We start from the raw sequence: 26,686 nt of genomic DNA on the forward strand, positions 1-26,686 counted from the left end.
TGTGTGTGTGTGTGTGTGTGTGTGTGTGTGTGTGTGTGTGTGTGTAATGGCTCTCCATTTTAAGCCGCCCGTGTGTGAGAAAATTACAACGTTCACTTCTTCCACAGAATGCCAACGTGTAGCAACGAACGTAAAGTGCACGTGCGTGCTTTGCTCTGAGTACACTAGCTCATGTTCCCGCTCCATGCATCTCTTCTTAACACAAATGTGAAACGTTAATTTTGAAGACAGATCTGGCATTGCAGACATTGGCGTATTTTGCTCTTCGTGATTTTTTTATTGGTAAGTGTTCATTACGGTATAAAACTTTTTTCATGCCAGGGTAATTTACATTGGTACAGTGGACACACATACATAAAGCCTCTTTGGGAATCACATCTGATGCTAACTAGAATTTCAGCAAATATTTTTTAAATTGCAGTTTACAAGAAATGGCTTGACAAAAGATTCTTTGGAAGATCTTGAAGATACCGTTAATCCCCCGAACTTAAGAATCCCCTGTGCTGGACATGGGTGTACCATAGACAAGTACAAGTAGAGGGGATGCAGCCCTAAAATCTCCCAGAAAGAGAAAAAATGAAAGAAAAAAAGTGATCACTCGAGAGTGTATGCTAATTCGGATTCTGTACAGCCAAGAAGGAATGATCTCCTTAGCGATCTCCAAGGGAAAAGCCCGTTAAGAGCATTATAAGAAACTATTCGATGATACAGCTGTCTCAAATATTGTTCGGCGGCTATGAAACACGTCGCACAGAACGTCTGAACGCTGTCAAATGACTGCATCGAGTTACTGGAGTTCTAGTTTTGCTGGTTGTCATTATCTTCCTCAAGATGATTTCTGTTGGTGTGAAGACAATGAAATGGATATCAATTGCTTGAGGAAGTGTTCGAGTCGACGCAGGTGTCTCTTACAATTTGAGCGTTGATGAACAGGTGGTTCGATATTACGGACATCACTGTTTCAAGCAGTTTATACGTGGTAAACCCTTCAGGTTTGAGTTCAAACGACGGGCGATATACTGCTCAGAAATAGGTTATTGTTACCAGATGCAAGTGTACAAGCCTCTCCGGACTGGTGTCAACTGTTGTTCGGAAATATTTAATTAGTAATTACATGCCATAATTTATTTAATATAATGGTGTTTTGAATTATGTATGCATAAAAAAGAATCATTTCCGTTTTAGATATATCAGTGATTGTCAAACTCTGTTTTGACAATTTCTTGATTTGATTTTCTCTGATGAAACATTTGTAAGATATTGATGTCAGAAGGACAGGAACTGTTCGATTCAACAGAATGAATCAGTGCTCCATTTCGACAGACAACTAGACGAAGTTAAAAGAATGTGGAACTCTTGACAACAGACTGATTCGCAAAATCAAATTTTTACTGTCGCTTGGAATGACAACAGCTATGTGGGGCTACTGTGTAGCCTTGAAACCATTGATTGAGCCTCTCTCGCTAGTGGAACGATGGAGTAGGTATGAAAAGAAAGAACTTTGCGTCTCTCAACTTAAACTGATGAGAGTGTAAAATAGATAAGTGAGGAGAGGAAAAGATGTTTTGGAACGTACAATAATACAAAATCAAAATAAGGGCTAAGAAGTGGTACTTCCCTCAGGTCACCAGCGCCATTGACATAGTACTGGTGAAAACTCACGTACTGTTTCGCTTCGTAAACTTTAACATTTCCCTGCTGCACTGCATAATGATGGTTGCCAGGTCATATCTTCTCTGACTTCACCAGTATCTGATCCAAAAAAGGCTCGTCGGAAAAATTTCGCTAAATCCTCAAACATCGTGTTCCCGTTGAGAGGAAACAGAGGAAATGTGCAGTATGTAAGAAAAATGCAAGAATACAATGCTATAAATGTGATTTGTGATTATGCAGGGAATAATTTGAACATGGGCACCAAACATAGATGGTGTGCATCACGATCCACGTTTGGGATTAGCCAAAAATTTGAACTATTTCAAAAAATGTTGCTACAGTACTTGAAAATAGATGTTTTTCCTACCATTTGGATGTAAGTGAATAGTAATAAAAGAAAAAATTTAAAAAATCTGGTTGTTAATGGGTTAATCTGTAGTTACGTCAGTGTATGGGGTCTGATTTTATAGACCCTGCCTTTGAGGTAGCCCCACAGAAAGAAATCTGGAGACGTAAAATTGGGAGGACATGGGGCATTGAATTTTTGAATCGCTTAAGAAATGAATTGTCATTAGATACGTGGCAAGTGACATTGTTCTGCTGCAGCCAGCTATAACATTTACTTGCCACAAGATGCGAAATGAACTGCGTAACAATGTCTTGGTACACAACACACTTCACTGTAGTTTAATAAAAAATATATCACACTATTCACGTATCCATTAAGATGGAACGATGCCTCATCAATGAAGGAAAACGGCCCAGTCGTGCGATTCCATGGATGTCAGCAAATTACCGAAACCATGTACAGAACACTCGACGCTTTTCTTCGTCCGGAACCTTCAATTTTTGCACACTGCGAACATGATAACCACGAAATTTTAACTTCTGACCCGCTTTCTGTGCACTGCTATACAGAATCTGAGATTGGACAAATAGCCTCCTCAAACTTTGTGAAAGCAAACGCAGCATAACATTTCTCGCCATAGCCATTTTAGCGTCCGTCAAAATGGCCGGTTTCTTGGTTCATTTCCGTCTGTAGCTCACCCACGTTCCCGTAATATTTTCCACGAAATGCGCCTACAACGCGTGCGTAGAAATGACTGGCAAAATACTGTTAAACAATGAGAAGTCGTTGCTGCTGGGAAAACGAAATGTTAACCAAGCAGTGACTTGATTAGTGCTGCATACGTCATGTGACTCGTACCTGTTAAATTAGTGTCTTTGATTGTTGGTAATACCTGTGGCGCTCTCCTGCGGTGGCTGATAAAATTAATGCAATGCAGCTCCTGTTTACAAACACTTTCATTTTCATGCGCGCGGCCGGCCGTTGTGGCCGAGCGGTTCTAGGCGCTTCAGTCCGGAACCGCGCTGTTGCTACGGTTGCAAGTTCGAATCCTGTCTCGGGCATGGATGTGTGTGATGTCCTTAGGTTAATTAGGTTTAAGTAATTCTGAGTCTAGGGGAGTGATGACCTCAGATGTTAGGTCCCATAGTGCTCAGAGCCATTTGAACCATTTCTCATGCGTGCGGCTTTTCGGTAGCATTGTAACTAATCAAAGGTATCTGGACGTTCCTGTGTAATGCGCAGTTAACCACTAGATGTCACGAGAGGCGGATTCGCCATTATAAAAGGAGGCGAGGAGTGTTGTGTGGTCATTGACGAAGCAGTGACAGCAGAGTGGGTCTGCCAAGAGAGCTCCGTGGATGCCACCTGAGTAATAAACCAATCAGAGACTTTAATGAAATTTTCACTGTGCAGTGGAATGTGCGCTCATATGAAACTTCTGGCGAATTAAAATTATGTGCCGGACCGAGTCTGCCCTTCTCGGGCAAGTACTGTACCGACTGAGCTAACCAAAATCGGCTCACAACAGAAACTCTCCTCTTGTGCAGGAGAGTTTCTGTGAAGTTTCGAAGGTACGAGACGAGGTACTGGCGGCAGTAAAGCTGTGGGGACTGGTCGTGAGTCAGGGTCGGGTATCTCAGTCGGTAGGGCACTTGCCCGCGAGAGGCAAAGATCCAGAGTTCCTTGTCGCGGTCTGGCACACACATTTGTAATCCTCTAAGAAGTTTAAGAGTCCTTTCAACTATTATAAAGCTGTAAAAGCCGACTGTCGCTGATGTCACTGTGAAGTGGAAACGATAAGGCAGACGTCATGGCCGGCCGGTGTGGCCGAGCGGTTCTAGGCGCTACAGTCTGGAAGCGCGCGACCGCTACGGTCGCAGGTTCGAATCCTGCCTCGGGCATGGATGTGTGTGATGTCCTTAGGTTAGTTAGGTTTAAGTAGTTCTAAGTCTAGGGGACTGATGACCTCAGAAGTTAAGTCCCATAGTGCTCAGAGCGATTTGAACCATTTTGAACCAGGTCATGTACCGACGGGCAGGGACCGTCGAGCATTGCGGAGGGTGGTTGCAAAACATCTCATGAAATCAGCCGAAGAAATCATTCGTGATTCCCAAAGTTCTACCAGTAACACATCTAACACAATACCTGTGCGTAGGGAGTTGGGTCGAGCAGTTCCTCATAAGCCATACATTTCTGGAGTCATTGCTAACCGACAGTTGAGTGGACAATATAAGACTGGAAACGAGTGATTTGGAGTGATAAATCTCACTACACCCTGTGCCAACCTGAGGAAGAAGTCTGGGTGTAGATTTAGCCAATACTTGGAGAACATTACCTGTCGTCATGTGTAGTGCCGACAGTGAAGTGCGGAGGAGGTGGTGTTATGGTAAGAGTGTTTTTCGTGTTTAGTGTGGTTCCATTATTTTTGCTTAAGAAAATGCTTAATGTGGGGCGCTATGAGTAAATTTTGTGGCACAGTGCATCACATACAGCAGAGGAGCAGTTTGGAGACTGTTTGCACTAGCGTGACAATGCACCCTGTCAAGAAGCAGCATCTACGAGGCTATGATTTGTGCTGCCATTCCTCTACAGACGTTCAGACACCGCATTGAAAATGTCCCCAGCAGAGTTCCAGTCCTCATAAAGGACGAGGATGGACGTACTCCACACTGATGTCCACTAATAGGTGTCTGGATGTGTTTAATCCGATGTGTACACGACTGCAGTAAAATGCTTGTCCGCTACCTCTGAGTTGATGGCTTTGGACGAGACTCCCATCAGACTGATTCAAAAAGATTCATCCTGTTTCTCGCGGCTGTATCTTCAACTCGAATGAAGATGAAAATATGGGGCGAATTTTAGCTTACGTTTCTAAACTAAAAGCTAACCTTTACGCCAGTTCTACGTGTCTCGCTGGTGCAGCTTACTCTCTGGTTCAAAAATGGTTCAAATGGCTCTGAGTACTATGGGACTTAACATCTGAGGTCATCAGTCCCCTAGAACTTAGAACTACTTAAACCTAACTAACCTAAGGACATCACACACATCCATGCCCGAGGCAGGATTCGAACCTGCGACCGTAGTGGTCGCGCGGTTCCAGACTGAAGCGCCTAGAACCGCTCGGCCACACCGGCCGGCCACTCTCTGGTTCTCTCGATCATTAAAACAGTGTGCGTCGAGTCGAGATGGCGATAACACACCAATAAAAAACGATTTGCGTTCAGTTTCAGCAGGTGCAATTCGGTTACAACCGCGAGGCGTGATTTTCGTCGGCAATAAGGCAATGCATTTTCTACATGGTAAGATTTTAGGGAATGGGGTTGCACCATTTGCCTCCAAGGACGCCTGATCTCACGATATTAGATTATTTCTTTTATTTTTTTGGAAGGTGAGAGGGGCGGGGGTGTTGCGAAAGGCTTCTATGTGCCTCCCCTTCCGACAGCTTTATGTGAACTGCTACACCTCATAACAACAACAACAACGAAGCAGCAGCTCCGGGCATGTTCGCAGAAGTATGGGCCGAGTTTCACTATCGCTTGGATATTTTCCACGCGTCCGAAGAGGGTAAGTTGAAGATTTGTGAACGGTAAATGCGGACTTTGTGTAGTGTCCTACTGTGGACGCACATTCAAGTGGCCAGTTAATGAGCAGAATACTTTACTAATACAAGAGCCGTAAACTTAACTTTTTATTCTCGTTGCTGTGGCTGTGATAGCACGCGGGGAACTAGTGGAGATTCAAATACACAAAAGCAGCTAAAGTCACTGAGCTGCGTACAACACAAGTGTGACAGGAAAGAGGAGGAGGGGTTAGGATTGGTGAAGGTAGATGGAATTACTTTGGAATTAATGACCCTATTAAAACCTTTAGAGCCGTATAGCTTGGATACAGTGATCCGTGAGTGAAAAGCCACCGAAAGGTAGATTTACAAAACATTTATTAACATCATTTAAGGAACATACGTTGGTACTTAGTTTTCAACAGAATTACTTACATCGTGATTCCAAATCGTGACCTGTTTCACCCAAATAAATATAAACAGTTAACATTACTGATTGGTGGTACTAAGCCACTTGGAAGGTTCTTAACGAAACTAGCAAGATTTCTTTAATTTCTTCTTATCACTAGCCACACACATCTTTAAAAAAGCCGGCCGCGGTGGCCGAGCGGTTCTAGGCGCTACAGTCTGGAACGGCGCGACCGCTACGGTCGCAGGTTCGAATCCTGCCTCGGGCATGGATGTGTGTCATGCCCTTAGGTTAGTTAGGTTTGAGTAGTTCTAAGTTCTCGTGGACTGATGACCTCAGCAGTTAAGTCCCATAGTACTCAGAGCCATTTGAACCATTAAAAAAAACAACGGGCATTGTATGCACGCAGCTAGATACTAAGTATTAACTACAGTGATTGCACAGCCCCAAACACTAGTCCCTTTAAAATGTATAAGTTAACTGAGCAAAATCTACGGACTACAAAACATGGACACTTGTTCCTTCAGGAAAGCATAAGACGTTTAAAGACAGTTTTGTATGATAAATAAAATTTTTATACCAAAATTGTATGAACAAGGACAATAGTCCTTGGAAATTAACTACCTAAAATGTAAATGTCATATTTAGTAAGTTTTTCCAAAATAACCTGTTATCTAATCCTTTTAACGTTGCAAAACATGACCAGTACTGATCCAAGACAACTTACAAACACCGTTTTAGATACGGACTGTAAACGACTTACTATAGATTAATAGCCCAATTTTCCTTAAGCGCTATTACGTAAGTAACAACAATAAAGATAATTTCAATTTCAGATGAACAACCATTTTGAGCAACTCGTCAACTGTTGGTTCTCTTACAATTTAACACTTAAATTGGTAATTTTAGTTTTTGTCATTAAAGAGAAGCCACTGTTTGTTCCTTTTAAAATTTAACTTCGTAAGTTCGAGCTTTACGTATTTGGCACCCACGAAAATAACCAACAACTTTACTCTTGGTAATGATGAAACAAAAGTGCGTGATCACTTACAGTACCTTGAGCCGACAACCATCTTTTCAGCACTTCAACATACGGCATCTCTGCATTGGTCAGTTAGCGACGACACCACGCTTTCATCGTCAACATAGTTGTGAAAATATCCTGTGGTTCAATGTGCTTTCATGCGAAGGATATAGCCTTCTAATATCGGATATTTCATTTTTAAAATAACTATTATGTATTCCTATGCAGTCAGTTGAAATCAGGCGATGCTGAGGGAATTAGATTAGGAAATGAAACATGAAAATTAGCAGATGAGTTTTACTATGTGGGCATCTAAATAACTGATTACAGTTTAAGTAGACACTAGCTATAACAAGAAAAGCATTTCTGAAAAAGAGGATTTTTTTTTTTACATCTGATAAATCAATATAAGTATAGGAAGTCCTTTCTGGAGTTGCGAACATTTGTCTGCAGTGTTGTCTTCTCCGGTAGGGCAACGTGAATGATAATCAGTTCTGACAGTAAGGGAATAGAAGTTAGAGAAAAATGCTGAACGCATGTTTAGTTCGCATAACTAATGAGAAGATACTGAATCGGAGAGGGGAGAAAAGAAATTTATGTCACAACCTGACTTAAAGAAGGACTTGGTTGATAGAATGCATCCTGAGGCATCAAGGAATCGTAAACCTGGTGATGGAGGGGCCGCGCGGGATTAGCCGAGCGGTCCGGGCGCTGCAGTCATGGACTGTGCGGATGGTCCCGGCGGAGGTTCGAGTCCTCCCTCGGGCATGTGTGTGTGTGTGTGTGTGTGTGTGTGTGTGTCCTTAGGATAATTTAGGTTAAGTATTGTGTAAGCTTAGGGATTGATGACCTTAGCAGTTAAGTCCCATAGGATTTCACAATTTTTTTTTTTTTTTTTTTTTTTTTTTTGTGGAGAGTGTGAAGAATAAGAATTGTAGAGGCAGTCCAAGAAATGAATACAGTAAGCATGTTCAAGTGGATGCAGGTTGAGGTAGTTTTTCGGAGACGGAGATGCTTGCACAGCATACACAAGCGTTGACAGCTGCGTCAAATCAGTCGACAGACTACGACAACAACAACATGCATAAGTTCTTTATTCGTGAGAAAAACGTAGGTTTGTGAAATCGGATGAATTACTGTTATCCACTGTATTGGCAACACTGTTACTCAAAACACATCCAACAATGTTTTGCTTCATAGTAATTTCGTCGTCTTCTTTTCAAAGCTCCCCTTTCACTTCTGTAAAATTTTCATATGGACTGGCCCCGGGTGGTTACAAGAATGTAACAAAGTCTTTCAATTACTTCCATCTTATTTCACAAGTACCCACAATATACAAGAAGTATGTATGAACAGGATGCAATAGTCTTTGACACTAGTCTCGTTTTTTGTCACACTGTAGTATCCTTATTCGAACAAACCGAATTTCCTATCCTCCTTTCTTATGAAGAGTTTCCGTGTTCTTTCCACTTCATATCGCTTCATGACGTTGCTCATACAACAGCGTAGAGGTTAGTCATTCATACTGTACTCGTATAGTTGCGTATTTTTACTCCTCGTTGATTGCCTTATATTGCACTATTGTCCATGAAGTGAGGAACCATTAATTACACCAAATTGAAAATGTTCAAATGTGTGTGAATTCCTAAGGGACCAAACTGCTGAGGTCATCGGTCCCTAGACTTACACACTACTTAAACTAACTTATGCTAAGAACAACACACACAGCCGGCCGAAGTGGCCGTGCGGTTAAAGGCGCTGCAGTCTGGAACCGCAAGACCGCTACGGTCGCAGGTTCGAATCCTGCCTCGGGCATGGATGTTTGTGATGTCCTTAGGTTAGTTAGGTTTAACTAGTTCTAAGTTCTAGGGGACTACTGACCTCAGCAGTTGAGTCCCATAGTGCTCAGAGCCATTTGAGCCATTTGAACCATTTGAACAACACACACACTCACTCACTCACTCACTCACTCACTCACCCGTGCCCGAGGGAGGACTCTAACCTCCGACGGGAGAGGTCGCGCAGTCTGTGACATGGCGCCTCAGACCGCGCGGCTCCAAATTGAAATCTCACGGAAATCCTTATGGGTTTCTTATAGTCATCTAGTAATGATGCATTTCCATAGAAGTCATCATTTTTAGCTAACAGTAGACCAATATCGAATATTCTATCTGGATGGATCGCATATGAGGCCCTTAGAATAGCAGAGGCGTATGCCCCAAAGTATGCCTTCCCCCCCCCCCCCCCCCTCCGCCTTGCAACATGTTGTATGAAGTATGCTATTTTATGCCTGCTAAGTGTGAATGGACGATACGCCATGGATTTGAACGAACTCGCCGTTTGACTACAGCGTGACCGGCGGGTCTCCACTTGAATCGCGAGAATAGCAAAGGCGTATCTGCCGGGTCTCTTTCGAGTTCATCTGGCCCGTGTCAAGACCGTTGTAACATGCAGTCCGGTGGCGTATCGCACTCGGCTTAAGATTTATTGAGTGCGTGTAATGTTGTGTTTTGAAAGTAGTGTTGTGTAGTGATGATACCATTCGACAAACCTTTAGTGCATTTAGCGTAGTGATGTACGTTTATTAAACACAATGAGTTTTACAAACGGTGATTCTACGTCACATCACGTAAGTCATCCTGGAAATCGCTGCGTGCAGCAGCATCAGTGGAAAATGAACGTGGCCAAGAAGAAGAGAGATACAGGTAAAGAATACGTGTGAAAACAAACAACATTGTAAAGGCCAAAGAAATAGGGTCTGCCTGCCGGTGTGATTGTTTTGAGAAACTGGGCCTAGATAAAGTGGATGAAATGTTTCAATTATTTTGTGGCATGGGGGATTGCAGCCTACAGAATTGTTATTTAAATAAACTAATGACAAATGTGGACGTAAAAAGATAGCGTGCAAAAGACAGGCTGTCTCGTAGATAACGCACAGTAGATTAGAAAGTGATTCAAGGAAATACGAGCTGCAACGTTTGCGCAGTTGCTTTTCGAAACACAGATGGTTTGAGTGAAAAGCGACTACGTACTGCTCGTGACAAGGTTAAAACGGCTCTGAGCTCTATGGGACTTAACATCTGAGGTCATCAGTCCCCCAGAACTTAGAACTACTTAAACCTAACTAACCTAAGGACATCACACACATCCCTGCCCAAGACAGGATTCGAACCTGCGACCATAGCGGTCGCGCGGTTCCAGACTGAAACACCTAGAACCGCTCGGCCACACCGGCCGGCGTGGCAAGGTTACAAGAAATGGAACCACTGATATACATCATCGTGGGCATCAGGAAAAAACACCTAATTCAGATAAAGACAAAGTAAAGGCAGTTTCCCTGCGTTATCCAGCCACTGCAGCAAAACTAAAAGTCTGCAAAGAAGATACTTAGCCTCTGATTTAAATATATCCTAAAGGGACCAGTCTTATTGTGAATGAATTGTTAAAAAACATGCTGAAGATCGTTCAGTTTCTGAGTCATTTTTGCCGTCACATCGTTTACACAGAATTTAATCTTGGGTTTACTGCTCCTAAGTCTGACACCTGCAAATGTTGTAACAAAACAAAGCAACAACTGGAGACAATGAGACAAGACATCGATTCCGACCAAATAACAGAATAAAAAGAGAAAAGAGCTTGCATGAACGCGGAGCTGTGATGGTACAAATACTTTTAAAACAAATGGCAGATAATTAGGATCTAACAGGTGCTGCTGTTGCCACAGATATGTAACACGCGCTTCCCACAACCAAAATAAATTCTGTAATCCAATTTTGCAAGAGGAAATTATGGACTTATAATTTTGATATCCACAACGTAAAGGACAGATCAACTTCAATGTTTCTTTGGGATGAAAGTACTGGAAAATAAAGTTCTGCTTACATTGTAAGTTGTCTCATGCACTATATTTAAAGTAAAATACCACCAGAAGTGAAGACATTATCTGTTTTCAGCGATAACTGTAATTGGCAGAATAGAAACATGAAAATTCGTCTGACCTGTCTCGGATACATCCATGTAGACCGTTTCTTAATAATGAAACACGTTTTCATGACTCCGGCCACTCTTACCTCCGTATGATCGTGATTTTGGCAATATAGAATTGTATCTTAGGAGAAAAGAAGTGTTTACTGGGAATCAGTATGGTTAGCAAATAAGAATTGGCAGTAGGAAGAAAACCCTTGTGATGTCGTTGTGGTAACGAGAAACCAAATTAGAGATGGAGGAATTTCGCAACAGCACATAACGAAGAGGCAAGATCTGGGCGTCAAGTTTTCAGAGGGAAAGGTTTTTGCTCCCTCAAATGGTTCAAATGGCTCTGAGCACTATGGGACTTAACTTCTGAGGTCATCAGTCGCCTAGAACTTAGGACATCACACACATCCATGCCCGAGGCAGGATTCGAACCTGCGACCGTAACGGTCGCTCGGCTCCAGACTGTAGCGACTAGAACCGCACGGCCACTCCGGCTGGCTTTGTTTTCTCCAGCAACTACAAAATGAAATATGACATAAAACTACGTGCAGCGGAGAATCTGCGTGAGCTACGATCATCATTTCAATCTTTAGACAGACAGTCTACCGAATAAGTGCACTAAACCTGTAGTTATTTTACCAGAAAAACTTGCAGATTTTCGCTCACTTCTTTCGTGCATTCCCGCGAATCATTATCCATATTTTACAAGTATATTTAATGATAAAGAAAACATGTATCACACACCAGAGGGAGAGGAAGAGGCAGAAGTTGATGATGACACTTTACATTCGTGACATACCCTTGGTTCCTCACAGTACAATTAGTTGTTTCCGGTGTACTGCAGGTTATACTTTATGATTAAGTGTTTCTTTATATTCATTAGTTCATTCATTCTATTTTATTGTGTGTACCTTATTATTTGTATTAATGATTAATATTAGATCAATTCTTGAAAAATGTTAACGTTGCAGGAAAACAGTTTCGGCTATCACACGCATAATGTGATATCTTGTGTAAATAACATTGTCTATAAAATTAGCGTTCAGAAACTCTGAATATCTGCCAGAGAGCATTTTACATTCATACTTTATATATTCGCATCTGAAGACTTCTTAATGTCTTTATAGAAGTCTGTTAATAAAGCGCAGTCAACATTTAACAGCGTGGTTCTCCAAAACTAGACTGAGTGATACATTAATCACATTTCTCTCAAAACTAGATACTATTCCAAGCGCCTTATATGTATACTGAGAACACGAGCGATTGCAAGCGCCGCCGTCCCTGACCGAACCCCCCCCCCCGGTTCCCTCCAACCTTAAAACGGCCAATGGCATCAGGCCCTGAGCCACACGGCTAAAACACATCCCTGAAAAGTTGGTTCTTGATAGGCTGCACTACTACGGCTGCTATGACCTCTTTCTTAGATTCAAAACGTTTCTCAGCCACAAATTTCCTTAGATGTGGGAACGGTTGTAACTGAAACAATTTGGGATTTGGTGATTAGGGTAAATGTTTCTTAACTTGGTAATGAAGTTACAATTACGAGTACATCCATTATGGGCCATGTTGTGAGGACTGCGACTGCTAATTAAAATGAAGAAGAAAATATATAATTATGCGCTTGTCACGAACTCTTTACTTCATCCACAACGCAATTCGAAGGTTACACCATCATGAAGTTCAAGGGATCTTTTATGTAACTGTTCTTAGTGAGAAGCATCGCCCATTTTTTTTATTTTTTCAGCGGCATGTCATATGTTCCAGAGGCTAGGTTCGCAACCTAAGTTTTTGTGCATCTCACATGCTGTTACAAGAAATCACTCACGCTTCCGATTAAAAAAAGTTATGTAACAGATGCCTACTATCTGAAAATGATGGTGTAACATTTGAAATACACAATGGATCCGGCCTCCACCAATTACTTAGATTACTGGCATAAATTGATGATACACCTCTCGCTAAAAATAAAAAAACCAGCGCACAAAATCTGTAAAACTGTCTAAACTTGGAGGAGATAATGGATTCTGCATTTGCCTCTGTTCGGCATTCAGCAAGCGCTGCACACGTCTTGCACACTTCGTTGTGATGTGCCGAAGGCGTGAGCTGTTTCATAGACCAGTTGTCGCCGGACCTTGAATATCACATCGTGCACTACTTCGTTATTATGTTTAAGTTTGTTATGACCTTCAAATGTGTCATCGTCGTGGAAAGTGGGGTAAGTTTGAATTTCAACACGTACCACCACAATAGAAACAAAATTTAATTGATATCAACAGTATATGTGAGTCAGATGGAGAAATCTGCACCTACACTGGTAGAAAGCAGGTAAATGAAAGTGTGGCACTACGGACGGTCTGTGAAGTGGAGACGGCGATACAGGCCATCTGCTACAGCGAGGTTCACAGCAGGTGGCGTGACGCAGCCCGTGTTGGCGTTGGTGGCAATGCGAGTGGATGCGACAGTCTGCAGACGACTCACCACGGCTTGCTGGAAAAACGCCTGCAGCACTGCACGCTCGTGACTTACCACTTGGCTGTTTTACATCGCCGTCTGCTTCGGCACTCGAAAACTAATCGATACTGCCACTACCGCCTGCTGATTTTTCGAGGAATTAGCAACTGGCCGTTGGTGATGGTTGTTCGTCACAGTGCGCTGTCATTTGTGCAGTTGGATTACATTATAGTTCACGTGATAGATAACCGGGCCAGTCCATGAAAATTTTAGGTAGTTACACGTGCACAACGTAGATCCTGGATATTTGCTTTCGGAACCAAATCTACCAAGCGTATCATCGGTGCACAGCTTATAGTCGAATTCATAGCTCCACTGTACCTTGCTCCTACTTTTCCGAACTGTACTGTAGATCTGCTGCATACACCGATGGATGCAGTTGTAGTCACAGGACGCCTTACAGCGATTAAAAACCTGTGGTCGTATTAATACCGAGTGGGATTGAAACCCATTTTCATTCAGCTTGATTTGGACTTCTCATATCTACTTTATACGATTGCGAAGAGCGTACCCAGTGTCAGAGTTAGGATAGCGACGTGGTGAGGGGGATGGACGGACCTCATTTTCAGAGAGGCGAAATACACTCCCGGAAAAAATTGTGCATCCTCTTAGAGGTTTCCAATTCACTCAGGATTTATTGTTGCAACATTGTATGTGATTACATTTACTTATCAATAGCACAAGCAATTGTGAGGAACCAGATATCGAGCCATGCTGAAACACCGATATTAGTATGTGATGTAGCCTCCACGGGTGACAGTGCAAGCGCAAACTCTGGCATACAGTCATCGCAATGTTGGCGAATACGTCCTGGAATTCGTTATGCCACGCCTGCTCGAACTTTCACGTAGTTCTGTTAGAGTAGTGGGATAATGAGGCGCACGAGACACTTCGCGTTAAATCGTATCCCATATGTGCTCAATTGGCGAGGGGAAGTCCAGAGATCGTGCTGGTCAGGGAAGTTGTTGCATGTCTTGGAGAGTACATTGAGTTTCACGGGCAATGTGTGGGTGGGCATTGTCCTCTTGGAACAAATCACCTCCTCGCTGCAAAAACGGCAAGAGAGCGGGTGTAACAACATTCTGCACGCGCCGAGCGCTGGTTAGCGTCCCCGCTCCCCCACTCCCAGAAACACCAAAACCGATCGAGAATTGTAGTTTATCGCACCCCAGACCACAAGGTCTGGGCTGGGTCCGTGTGTCTTGGACGAATACACTCCACGAGACAGCAGCGCTCACCGGGTCTGTGTCGTACGCACAAACGACCATCACTTCCGTGCAAACAGAATCTGCTTTCATCGGTGAAGACCACGGCGCGCGATTCCAGCATCCGAGTGATCCTTTGACGACATCAATTGAACTGTGCACGTCGACACTGTGGGATGAATGGAAGACGGGCTAGAGCTGTGCATGCCCGTAGTCCCACTGTTGATAATCGGTTTGCAAAAGTTTGTTTGTGTTGACACGTCTGGGCTCATAAGCCCTCTTATCTGTGCTGAGGTAGCTATACGATCTGCCACTGTAGCCTTTTACAATACGACTATCCTGGCGGGCGTCTGTGCTGCGTGGACGTCCAGAACCTTCTTTGGTGTGAGAACATTAAGGTAATCACTGATGCCAGCATCGTTGCACAAGTGGCGTAGCACGTCCAAATTATGTGGCAGTTGTCCAAAAGACCATCCCGCTACTCGGAAGGCCACAATTTGGCCTCTTCCAGACGCGCTCAGTTGGCTACATGAAGCCTCCGTGGCATAGTTGCCTGCTTGCTTCACACGTTTGTACCGCACTGATCCTTGTGGCTATAAGCGTTCCCTATTAAAGGGTAGAGACAGCTAGCGCTGTGGTAGCTATATCTCTACGCTGTCTGTTGGCGGACTACGCTGAAACCAGTATCAGTACATCTATTACACCCAGGTGGCATATGCCGTCATGGGATCAAAATCGACATCGTCTTTCCAGGTGCACTAATTTTTTCCGGCAGTTGAATAGTGCGATTTTTCGACGAATGGGTCTGGATGCAACTAGTCAGTATCGGTGATAAGTTCTGGCTTTCTTCAAATTGATACTGAAACGATCCGTTTGACTGTGGCGGGGCGGGATTTGAGTTTGCGAAGATTTGTGTTTCAAGGAGAGAAGGAATGAAACGCAGAAGCGCTTCCCTGCCCCTAACTCGATTCGGCACTAGGGAATTGCCACGATAATTTCGTTAACAGTGACACGGTCACTTTCTTCCTCAGCGACATGTAATTGAGCTAATTCTTTGTGACGTTAGCTCGAAAGCTTTCTTTCTTCAGGAATGCTTTATCGGCGTCTAGGGATTGGTTCCACAGTAAAATTTTGCTTCTTAGATCAGTATTGAGTCTATTGTACGAATAAGACAAGCTCATTGAACAATTATTTAGCTTTCTTAACCTTTGTTTACGCTGGTATAACAGGGCAACAGGAGAAGGGTGACTTGATAGGCAGGTGAAGAATATCAATTGAAAACTGGATAGCATTTACCGAACGTCCGCTAGCTGCTTTAAAACAATTTTTGGGAGAATTAATCAGTGCGCGATATTCACAAATTAATGAATATTTCATGGCGATAAAATAACAGAGGTAAAACTTCTATTCATCAGGAGAGGCATTTCTCGATACGATACCAATGTATTAATGCCACAAAAGTAGAATTTTGGCTTTTTAAATTGAAAATTTGCTGAAGGCCGTTTTTCAGTAATGTTCCAGTGCTGGATCTTTTCCCGATAAACAGGTGCTTGCAGTGATTGAAGAGCACTAGTTGACTGGCGATATGACTAGCGAATGTTACAGCCTGATGGCTGCAATTATATTTCTTTTATGAACGATTCGATTTAACTTGTATTTGCTGCATAATATCTGTTTTCCTTTGCACTAGTTTTTGCATAAAATCACAAACTTCAGACTCTGTCCCATATTTCTTCAGGGGAGTCATGTAATGTCTAAAGGCACACTTCATATGCTTTTGCGAGTTATTACAGGACTCAAGGAGTTAAGAACGCGTTTATATCCGTTGTATTTTGGTAAGGACTTGAGTGTAGTCCGCAGCTCGTGGTCGTGCGGTAGCGTTCTCGCTTCCCACGCCCGGGTTCCCGGGTTCGATTCCCGGCGGGGTCAGGGATTTTCTCTGCCTCGTGACGACTGGGTGTTGTGTGATGTCCTTAGGTTAGTTAGGTTTAAGCAGTTCTAAGTTCTAGGGGACTGATGACCATAGATGTTAAGTCCCATAGTGCTCAGAGCCATTTGAAACTTGAGTGTACTAGTGCTCATTTTGGTCGTCGTTGATGACCCATAATCGAACTTATTTGGAGGTCAACATCTCTCGGTTTCCGCTATCGCACTGTCTCTCACTTCGCTGAAATAGTCTCCATCTAATGGCATTTGAGAATATGCAACATTTTCGATAAATGATATATCTAATGCGATGATCTTTAAATGTAAATCGCAGTGAGATATCAGATCTGTTTCTGCCTTGTTGTTTTATTTATTTATTTTTTAATTGACAGACCTAGCTGCTTTCTGAATCCGGCCGTGGTGGCCAAGCGGTTCTAGGCGCTACAGTCTGGAACCGCGCGACTGTTGCTGTCGCAGGTTCGAATCCTGCTTCGGGCATTGATGTGTGTGACGTCGTTAGGTTAGTTAGGTTTAAGTAGTTCTAAGTTCTAGGGGACTGATGACCTCAGATGTTAAGTCCCATAGTGCTCACAGCCATTTGAACCATTTTTTGCTTTCTGAATCGTCCTTGGTTCAAAATTTTCCTCCTGGCACGCAGCTTGATCGTGGAATAACGATGCATAATATGTAACGTTAATACCATCATGGCTTAACTCGATTTGATGATGCTTGAAAAATGCCCTACAGTTATCCCATCACCTTATTTCGAAATAAAATCGAAGTTAGCAAATGCTGAATTTCCAACACAGTTCCGAACATAAAATATTTGCAAACATAGTCAACATTAAAACCTTCTATGTACATATCCGAACTCTATTATTTATGTCTGACATCAATAGCCAATTTGGGACTGTGTGCATATGCAAGTGGTTTTAATTTACATTTACTATAGTGAAGTTCGCCACACACTGACCGAAATCTAGATATGCAATAAACATAATTGGCAACTGATTGCTGTACCCTTTACTACTGCAAAGAATACAATCGCTGGGTACAACTGTTTTCCTGAGGATTCAAACCTGATAGATGTACTGGAGTTTAAAAGTGGAGGACTCGTATCGTAACAGTGCACGCATTAGCTCTTTATGGAACAAATGTAAACGAAGGAGACAGTTACAATTTTTCCGCGTATGTATTGCTTGTAACCACACCGTTTTTTTGTCACAACACATGACAACAATTTGTGGAGTGACTGCTTGTCCACTCGAAACTTTGTGGGGCGGGCAGATGAAGGAACGTTTGAAACAGAAGGAGGTCTTAAATGTTTTTAAATGCCTTTACGAGATGTTTGTGCATTTATGTTTGAGCAATACCACGTTATGTCAGAGTTAAGACCTCACAAGGGAGGGAGGGAGGGGGAGGGAGAGAGAGAGAGAGAGAGAGAGAGAGAGAGAGAGAGAGAGAGAGAGAGAGTCATCCACTTGTTTCGGCTACATTCCCCCCCCATATAAAACGTTTTCTGAAATCTTCAGCTGTGATAATGCTGTGATTTTTCTTTGTTCTACTCGTATTTCTGTCGGCACAACAGCGTCTTCTCAACTCGTTCTTCGTTCACAATAGTAAGGAAAAGGTCAGCTGGTACTGGTTCTGATGAATAGGGAGCTAGCAGCTACTCTTTTATGTTTTGGCTGAAACGTGTTGATAACGAAAAGCAGTGTTGGTCGGGGCATTAGCAGACTTTCACCATACACCCAAAAGTTGTACGTTTGCGTCACTCATATATACGTAATCTGATCAGAACATTCAGATAAAGGGTATGCGCTCTGCAGTACTCAGAAATATCGTCAGTCGTCCAGCAGACTCATGGTAGATAGTATTTATAAACGAAGTATCATCGCCGTTTTGTGATGTCAAAGGGTGGCTAGGTCGAGATTGGCCTTAGAAACAGTCCCCCCTACTTTTTTTTGAAATGTGAAAATCAGTCGTATATCATAGATGATATTGCTTAGCGCATTTTATGTAAATGGTTCTCCCGGAACTGCTGCAGCCTGAGCTACGAATTTTCCTGAAAGGTGACAAAACTTGACGCACTATAATTTGAGCAAGTGTAGGCGTACCACAGCGTGAAACACCAGCTAAGGCAGTGCCGCACATTGTAGGCTTTCTACCGCTCACTACCTCGCCGAGATCACTAACGCACACAGACGAACTCCCCGCCCTCAAGCGAGTCTCGGATCGGAGATAAGCCGGTTCGGATTCTGGTGGCGTTGGCGTAGAGTCCCTGATCATCAGTCTTTGCGCCAATGTCCTGGATTGAACTCCCCACGTGTCCGCAGTGTCTCATGAAGTGAGCGCATTTGCTAATGATCCGGCCGTCGGTCAGAGGCGTTAACTCTGCGGCCCCCGTGGTGCTATGCGAGGAGAAGGCTACGTGCCGGCACCGGATCTCTCCCTTCTCTCATCATCATCATCATCATCATCATCATCATCATCATCATACATCACAAACGTGACACCACACTGCACAATCATCCATTACACTCTACTACACTCCCCATATACACGTAAGAAACAACTCCCTCATATCCGCAAGGAAATCCAGTGTGCGTGGCGGAAGAAATCCTTTTCCTTCTAGGCGGCTGAACCTATCCCTTGGTGTGTCCCAGACAACAATGCTGCACTTTACATAAAATAGTGACAGCTTTGAGTAAAATTCTATAACCAGGAAATTTTTGTGTGCCTTGGCGTTAATACGCACAAATATAAGTAACATTCATGCGGAAGGATAAAACGTCTCCTGATTTAATTGTGCTGTTACCTTCTGGCCAAAGAAGAGTGACATTTCCTTTCAGTATTACTGCAGTGAAACAATTTGTGAACTCTTTATTTTTTGTTGCACAGTACACTTTAGGAAAGTAAAGTACCTAGATGTACCGCTGATGTGTTTCGTGTCTTGTTGCAGTGAAAGTTCCGCAGATCACGAAGATCCTGAACGCTAAGAGCGCGGAGGGAATCAGCTTTGCGAGTGTTTTGCTGGAACTATCCGCCATCACTTCCAGCGCTTCCTACAGCTTCACCCGGGGATTTCCATTCAGGTGAGTACCAAATCATGACAGACACCTGGTCAGTCTGGACACACTGACCAGTTCTGATGAGGTTCTTCTGTGCAGAACTTCATGATTGATCTACCTAATCGGTAAAAAGGGGCGGAGGTATATATAAATAATGACTATGTCCTGACTCAAACTGCTAAGAACAGAAACTTGAAATTGGAAGAGGGTATTGTTCTTATTCTGTAAGCATCGTTTAAGAAGGGATTTTTCGAAATTCCACCCCTAAGGATGTGAAACAGGAGATGAGAGGTTTTTTTGAAAAATGTTGCTATTAAGTCAGTTTTGAAGCTAGACCTACAAAAAGTAGTGCTTGGTTTCTCAATCAGTAGTAAAAAAATACATATTTCAACATTTTGTAAATTTTAACCCCTAAGGGGTGAAATAGGGGATGAAAACTTTTGAGAAAATATTTCGATACATTAAAAAAATTTTAAAGCTAAATCGATGAAAACTGATGTATCACGTCACAGTTAGATATAAAGAAATATGCGTTAATGGATGAAAGTTTGTGTGTAAATATTAACGCAAAAGGTATAATTAACAAAAATCATGGACTCTAGGTACCAGAATCGCTTTTTTGACGGATGTATACGCCACAGAAAAACGAGCTACTATCTATCTCTTGTCATACATCGTTCTGTGTTCCTCGGCTACTGCTGTTCAATGGTAGTAATAATGTGCGGCGAGCTGCTGAACACATCTGTTGTGAGCAGTGCGAATCATCTAGTCAGTACAAGTTTTCCCACAAAGGAAAGGGATTTTGTAAACACTGGACCACCTTAGTTCTATATCATGTTCAACCGAGTCATCGAAAGCTCTGATCTTGGCTGGCGAACGAAACACAATTTTGGTATATTTTTTCTAAATCCTTTCTACCTTTAAAGACACTGGTACGCTCTGAGCATGTGGTAGCAGCCGCGTCCGGAGGTAGCGTAAGCCTCCTGACAGAGATACGTACTCTGTAGGACTAATCGTTTCTGTCAGCTGTCACCCTTGTGGCACTGTACCTTCACGTTATGTTCGAGGGGAACAGCGACAACTTCTGGAGCAAGCGTATAAAAGAGCCGCCATTCATGGTAGGGATCAGTTTCCGGCGACATTTAGCAAACAGCATTCTCACCCGAAGATGGCGGTCATGTGGACGCCTGAAGTACTGTGTCAAGATGATTGTATGTACCGGGTGATTAAAAAAGAAAGATCAGGTTTCACTTGTGTTACATACAAACTATAAAAGATACATGCCACTGCATAGAGGAAGGTTCAAAGTTACGACACAGCTGCGCTGTTGTTTGTTTGTGACAAAATGGCGACTACACCACAAGAGAAATAATTTTTTGTGTTGGAATTTGCGCGAAGTCAATTCATTCTTCAAGTGCAACGTGCATTCTGCAGTCGATTCAGCAAGAAGCCACCTGTGCATAAGCAGATTTATGACTGGATACAAAATTTTTGGAAGTTGGTTGCATATGCGGAGGGAAGAGCACAGGTCGGCCCTGCAAGTCTGATGAAAATGTCGAGCGTATACGAGACGCGGTCATACGGAGATCTCGGAAGTCCACAAGACGGGCAGGTCAGGAACTGAAACTTTTTCGAACAACGGCCCTGCAAGTCTGATGAAAATGTCGAGCGTATACGAGACGCGGTCATACGGAGATCTCGGAAGTCCACAAGACGGGCAGGTCAGGAACGGAAACTTTTTCGAACAACGGTGTGGCTTGTTCTGAACCGACGCCTGCGTATGAAGCCTTACAAGCTGCAATTACTGCAGCAATTGCGTCCCGGCAACCATAACAGAAGGTACGAATTATCCATTTCGATTGTCCAGGATATAGCAGATGACATTTTTTTCCCGAACGACTCACCTTTTCGGACGAATTGACGTTTCATCTATCGGTTGAAGTAAAGGGCATTAACGTAAGAATCAGAGACTCACAAAATCCTGTCTTCGTCGTCGAACATGAAAGACAATAATCGAAACTGAATGTGTTTTGTACCATTTCTGTTTACAAAGTAATGGACCTTTCTTTTTTGCAGAGGAAACTAACTGGAATGTTACATCTCGACATGCTACAAAATTGGTTGTTTCCTCGACTTCACGAGGATTCCAGTTACTTAATTTTTATGCATGACTGCGCCCCGCCTCACTTACGATGTGACGTTATCTTAACAAAACCATCTCATAACGTTGAATTGGAAGAGGTGGACAACCAAGTTCTTGTCCATTGTGCCGGCCGGTGTGGCCGTGCGGTTAAAGGCGCTTCAGTCTGGAACCGCGTGACCGCTACGGTCGCAGGTTCGAATCCTGCCTCGGGCATGGATGTGTGTGATGTCCTTAGGTTAGTTAGGTTTAATTAGTTCTAAGTTCTAGGCGACTGATGACCTCAGAAGTTAAGTCGCATAGTGCTCAGAGCCATTTGAACCATTTGTCCATTGTTTTTGCCCTCCCAGGTCACCAGACCTCGCACCTTGCGAATTTTTCTGTGGGGGTACATGAAAGATACTCTTTTTCACCTATGGCAGCTACTCTTTGATTTGACAAATCGAGTTATTCAAGTTGTCGAATCAGTAAACAGGAACTTGTTGATCAGTGTGTGGTTTGAAATGGATACCATTTAGATTTTCTCGAGCAATGCATAGTGTATGCTATAGTCTGTGCGAGCGTAAGACTTCGAACTTCCCTCTATCCAGTGACACGCGCAATGTGTTTCTATCTTGCACAGCTTGTAATAAACAACTAAAATCTATTCTTTCTTTTTGAGTCACCCTTTATTTAACCCTGACTAAAATTATATGTGCTTTAAGTGTGGAGGAGAGACCGCCGTTGTAATTGAGATGAAAGCAGCCTCGGATTTTCTGAAGACATTTCTTACAAACTGGAATATTCCCTTTGTCAGCTACCTCAGAGGTATGAGGTTTTTATCCTTAAATTCCAGCATAGTGTGGCACTCTGCAAAGCTTTCACTTAGCGGAGTATTCAGAGCATTTATGTAACGCCAGGTAACCTTCTCTTGTCGTTAGGTTACAACTAATTCTGGTAGGCGATAGCACCAAAGGTAAATGTCTTACTGGCAGTAGATGGGGCTGAAACGTGGAGAATTCTCGTGATCGAGAAACAGCTTAAGCATTTTGCAACTGCATCGCTGATTTTCCAAGACGCCCAAGTCTCTGACGTACTTCAAGCACTCTGTCGCGGAGCCGGGTGAATGGACGAAGGCAGTTCCAGCGCCGCCTGGGTGCGGAATTTTATCGCCCCTTCCGAGTTTCGTAGACTGAATTCATCATCTTAGCGCAAACGCACTCATTTCACGGTACCTCCTATGCTTTAGAAACTGCAGATCGCAGTTTCGTTTTTCAGAGCCGAATACTCGTTACAGCTCAACGTGGTGCTACTACCCAGCCAGCGTTTTGTTTTAAATCAGGGTGCTAAAACACACATCAAAAAAAGTTTTGCATCGCCCCAGTTCCCAGAACTCTTGAAGATAGACGTCGACTGTGTGTGTTATATCACAGACCAGTCCCTTTGATTGTACAGAGATGTCACTAAACGCGCCCAAAGATGTAAACAACCATACATGAGCAGCGCCTATGAGACGGAGGGGGTCCGACAGCCGATCAGTTCCAGTCATTCCTCCAGGATGGAGGTACATGGCTCGTGTTGTCTGTAGTTCAACCATGCCTAGACGGTCAATACCGCGGTTCGATCGGGTCCACTTGTTACATTGTACCAGGAAGGGCTCTCAACAAGGGAAGTGTTCAGGCGTCTCGAAGTGAACCAAAGCGATGATGTTCGGACACGGAGAAGATACAGAGAGACAGGAACTGTCGATGACATGTCTCGCTCAGGCCGCCCAAGGGCTACCACTGCATTGGATTACCGCTATCTACGGACTATGGCTCGAGGGAACCCTGACAGCAATACCACCATGTTGAATAATGCTTTTCGTGTAGCCACAGGACGTGTTACGACTCAAAAGTGTGTGCAATAGGCTGCATGATGCGCAACTTCACTTCCGACGTCCATGGGGAGTTCCATCTTTGCAACGACGACACCATGCAGCGCGGTACAGATGGGCCCAATAACATGCCGCATGGACCGCTCAAGATTGGCATCACATTTTCTTCACCGATGAGGGTCACATATGCCTTCAACCAGACAATCGTCGGAGACGTGTTTGGAGGCAAGCCGGTCCGGCTGAACGCCTTAGACACAATGTCCATCGAATGCATCCAGATGGAGGTTCCCTGATGTTTTGGGGTGGCGTTAAGCGGCGCCGACATACACCGGTGGTGGCCATGGAAGGCGCCGTAACGGCTGTACGATACGTGAATGCCATCCTCCGACCGATAGTGCAACCATATCGGCAGCATAGTGGCGAGGCATTAGTCTTCATGGACGATAATTCGCGCCCCCATCGTGCACATCTTGTGAATGACTTCCTTCAGGATAACGACATCGCTCGACTAGAGTAGCCAGCATGTTTTCCAGACGTAACGTTATCGAACATGCCTGGGACAGATAGAAAAGGGCTGTTTATGGACGACGTGACCCACCAACCACTCTGAGGGATCTACGCCGAATCGTCGGTGGGGAGTGGGACAGTCTGGACCAACAGTGCCTTGGTGAACTTATGGGTAGTATGCCGCGACGAATACAGTCATGCATCAATGCAGGAGGACGTGCTGCTGGGTGTTAGAGGTACCGGTATGTACAGCAGTCTGGACCAGCACCTCTGAAGGTCTCGCAGAATGGTGGTACAGCATGCAGTGTGTATGTTTTCATGAGCAATAAAAAGGGCGGAAGTGATGTTTATGTTGATCTCTAATTCAGTTTTCTGTACAGGTTCCGGAACTCTCGGAACCGAGGTGATGCAAAACTTTTTTTGATGTATGTAGTTCACAGGAGAAGATGCATGGAAGGGACTTCGAGGCCAATTAGCTGGGAAGTTAATTGAAAACTTTGCATTTCAGTTACATTTGTACTAACTAGGACAAAATTTTAGCTAGAAGTCGGCGGCTATACATTCGAAGTTATGTTGCAAAAATCTCGTTTGCGGACCCATGTTTACTGGAACTTCTTGCATCTATTATCATATAGTTTCAACCCTGTCGGTCTTCATTATTAATTATGATATACTAGTTATAAGAACAGGTAACGCATCGAGTTTCTCGTGCAGAAACCGCATTTATTTGTCTGGTCTTCGTGAGAATATCGTGTTGTGTCGTATAAGAAGGAGAAACATCTACGAGCACATGGTGGAATTCGACAGCAGCTGGGTCGTGGCAGATGGAGACTGCGGTTGTTGCTCTGGGGTTTTACTGTTTTCGTTGTCCGCCTCCGTAGCTGAGTGGTCACTGCGGCTGACTGCCGTGCGGGGCGTCCAGGTTCGATTCCCGCCGGGTCGGAGACTTTATCGGCTCGGGGACTGGGTATTGTGTTTTTCTCATCATCATTTCATTATCATCGACGCCCAAGTCGCGAAAGAGTCGCCAAATAAAAGAGACTTACACTAGACGGCGAACGACTCCAGATGGGGCCCACTGGTCGTACGCATCGTCATGCATGATCGTAACGGCCCCATGCGACTAGTGCCAGCGAGGGCAGACATTATTCTCTCTGCTATTGCATTCGTCATATAGGATCAGCAGCTGGCGTGATGGCATGCAGTGACATTGGGTACACAATACCATCGTCTCTGATTCTCATTGCCGGTCATTTGGACAACGGACTCTACATTTCTACATAATAAGAACGGCGGCTGTGCCCTATCTCCGAGGTCAGCGTATCGTTATCTGTCAACAAGATCGTGCAAGGCCCCATAGTGCCCGTTCTGTCCTTGGTTACCTCCATAAAGAGAGTGTTCGACTGTTTTCCGGGACACCACGATTTCCATAGCTCTCACCATTGAAAACATCTGCACCATGTTCCCCCCGAAGTCACTTACAAATTAAACCACGTATTCTTTCCACTATACTGTTAACGCTCAATATGTACGACTGTCTTATTTGCTAACCATCATGGTGTTGCAGTTTTAGGGTTCAAATGGCACTGAGCACTATGGGACTTAACTGCTGAGGTCATCAGTCCCCTAGAACTTAGAACTAATTAAACCTAACTAACCTAAGGACATCACACACATCCATGCCCGAGGCAGGATTCGAACCTGCGACCTTAGCGGTCGCGCGGTTCCAGACTGTAGCGCCTAGAACCGCTCGGCCATTCCGGCCGGCTGCAGTTTTAGGGGCCAGTAGTGTAGACTCGCCAGCCTCGTGTGACGAAGATGGCGAGAGCAGATTTTTTTTTCGCAGTGGGAGTATTTCGTGTTGAATAGAGTTTTAAGTCTGATCACTAGTTTCTTCAGGAATAATGAATTCTGAAGTACCGTCTGTATGAAGTTAATATTTAAAGGAAACTGCGGGGAAAAAGAAATTGGTACACCTGGAAGGACAACGTCAATCGTGATCCGATCATGGCGTATGCCATCTGGGGATAGTAGACATACTGATAATGGTTTATGCGTCGTCCGCCAACAGATAGCGTAGTGCCATAGCTACCAGAGCGCCATCTTTGTCCACCCTTTAATTGGGAGTGCTCGCAGTCAGAAGGCTCAGTCTGGTGCAGACGTGTGAAGCGAGCAGGCAACCATGCCACGGAGACCTACTCGTGCTTCATACAGGGCCAAATTGTGCCCTTCTGAGTGGCGGGATGGTCTTTCCAGAGAATTGCTACACCGGTGGGACGTGTTGCGTCAGTTGTGCATCGATGCGGGTATCAGTGAGCACGTAAACATCCTCATATCCGCAGATGAGGTTCCGGACGTCCACGCAGAACATAAGTCCGCCAGGATCGTCGTATTGTAAAGGCAACATTGGCAGATCATACGGCTACCACAGCTGAGATAAGAAGGCTTTTGTGCCCAGACGTGTAACACGAACTGTTGCAAACTCATTGTTACAGTTAGACT

General features: G+C 43.9%; 1 protein-coding gene across 2 annotated transcripts in view; it reads left to right on the plus strand.

The window, feature by feature from the left end:
• The window catches only part of LOC126235823 (mannose-P-dolichol utilization defect 1 protein homolog), a 399,864-nt gene that overhangs the window by 82,102 nt on the left and 291,076 nt on the right, over positions 1 to 26,686 (plus strand). For both annotated transcript variants that reach the window (XM_049944674.1, XM_049944673.1), the window contains exon 4: positions 19,574 to 19,706. In XM_049944674.1, coding sequence (XP_049800631.1) covers positions 19,574 to 19,706 — 133 coding nt within the window. The remainder of the gene's footprint in view (positions 1 to 19,573; positions 19,707 to 26,686) is intronic.

Source organism: Schistocerca nitens, chromosome 2, assembly GCF_023898315.1.
Source record: "Schistocerca nitens isolate TAMUIC-IGC-003100 chromosome 2, iqSchNite1.1, whole genome shotgun sequence".
Lineage (NCBI taxonomy): Eukaryota > Metazoa > Arthropoda > Insecta > Orthoptera > Acrididae > Schistocerca > Schistocerca nitens.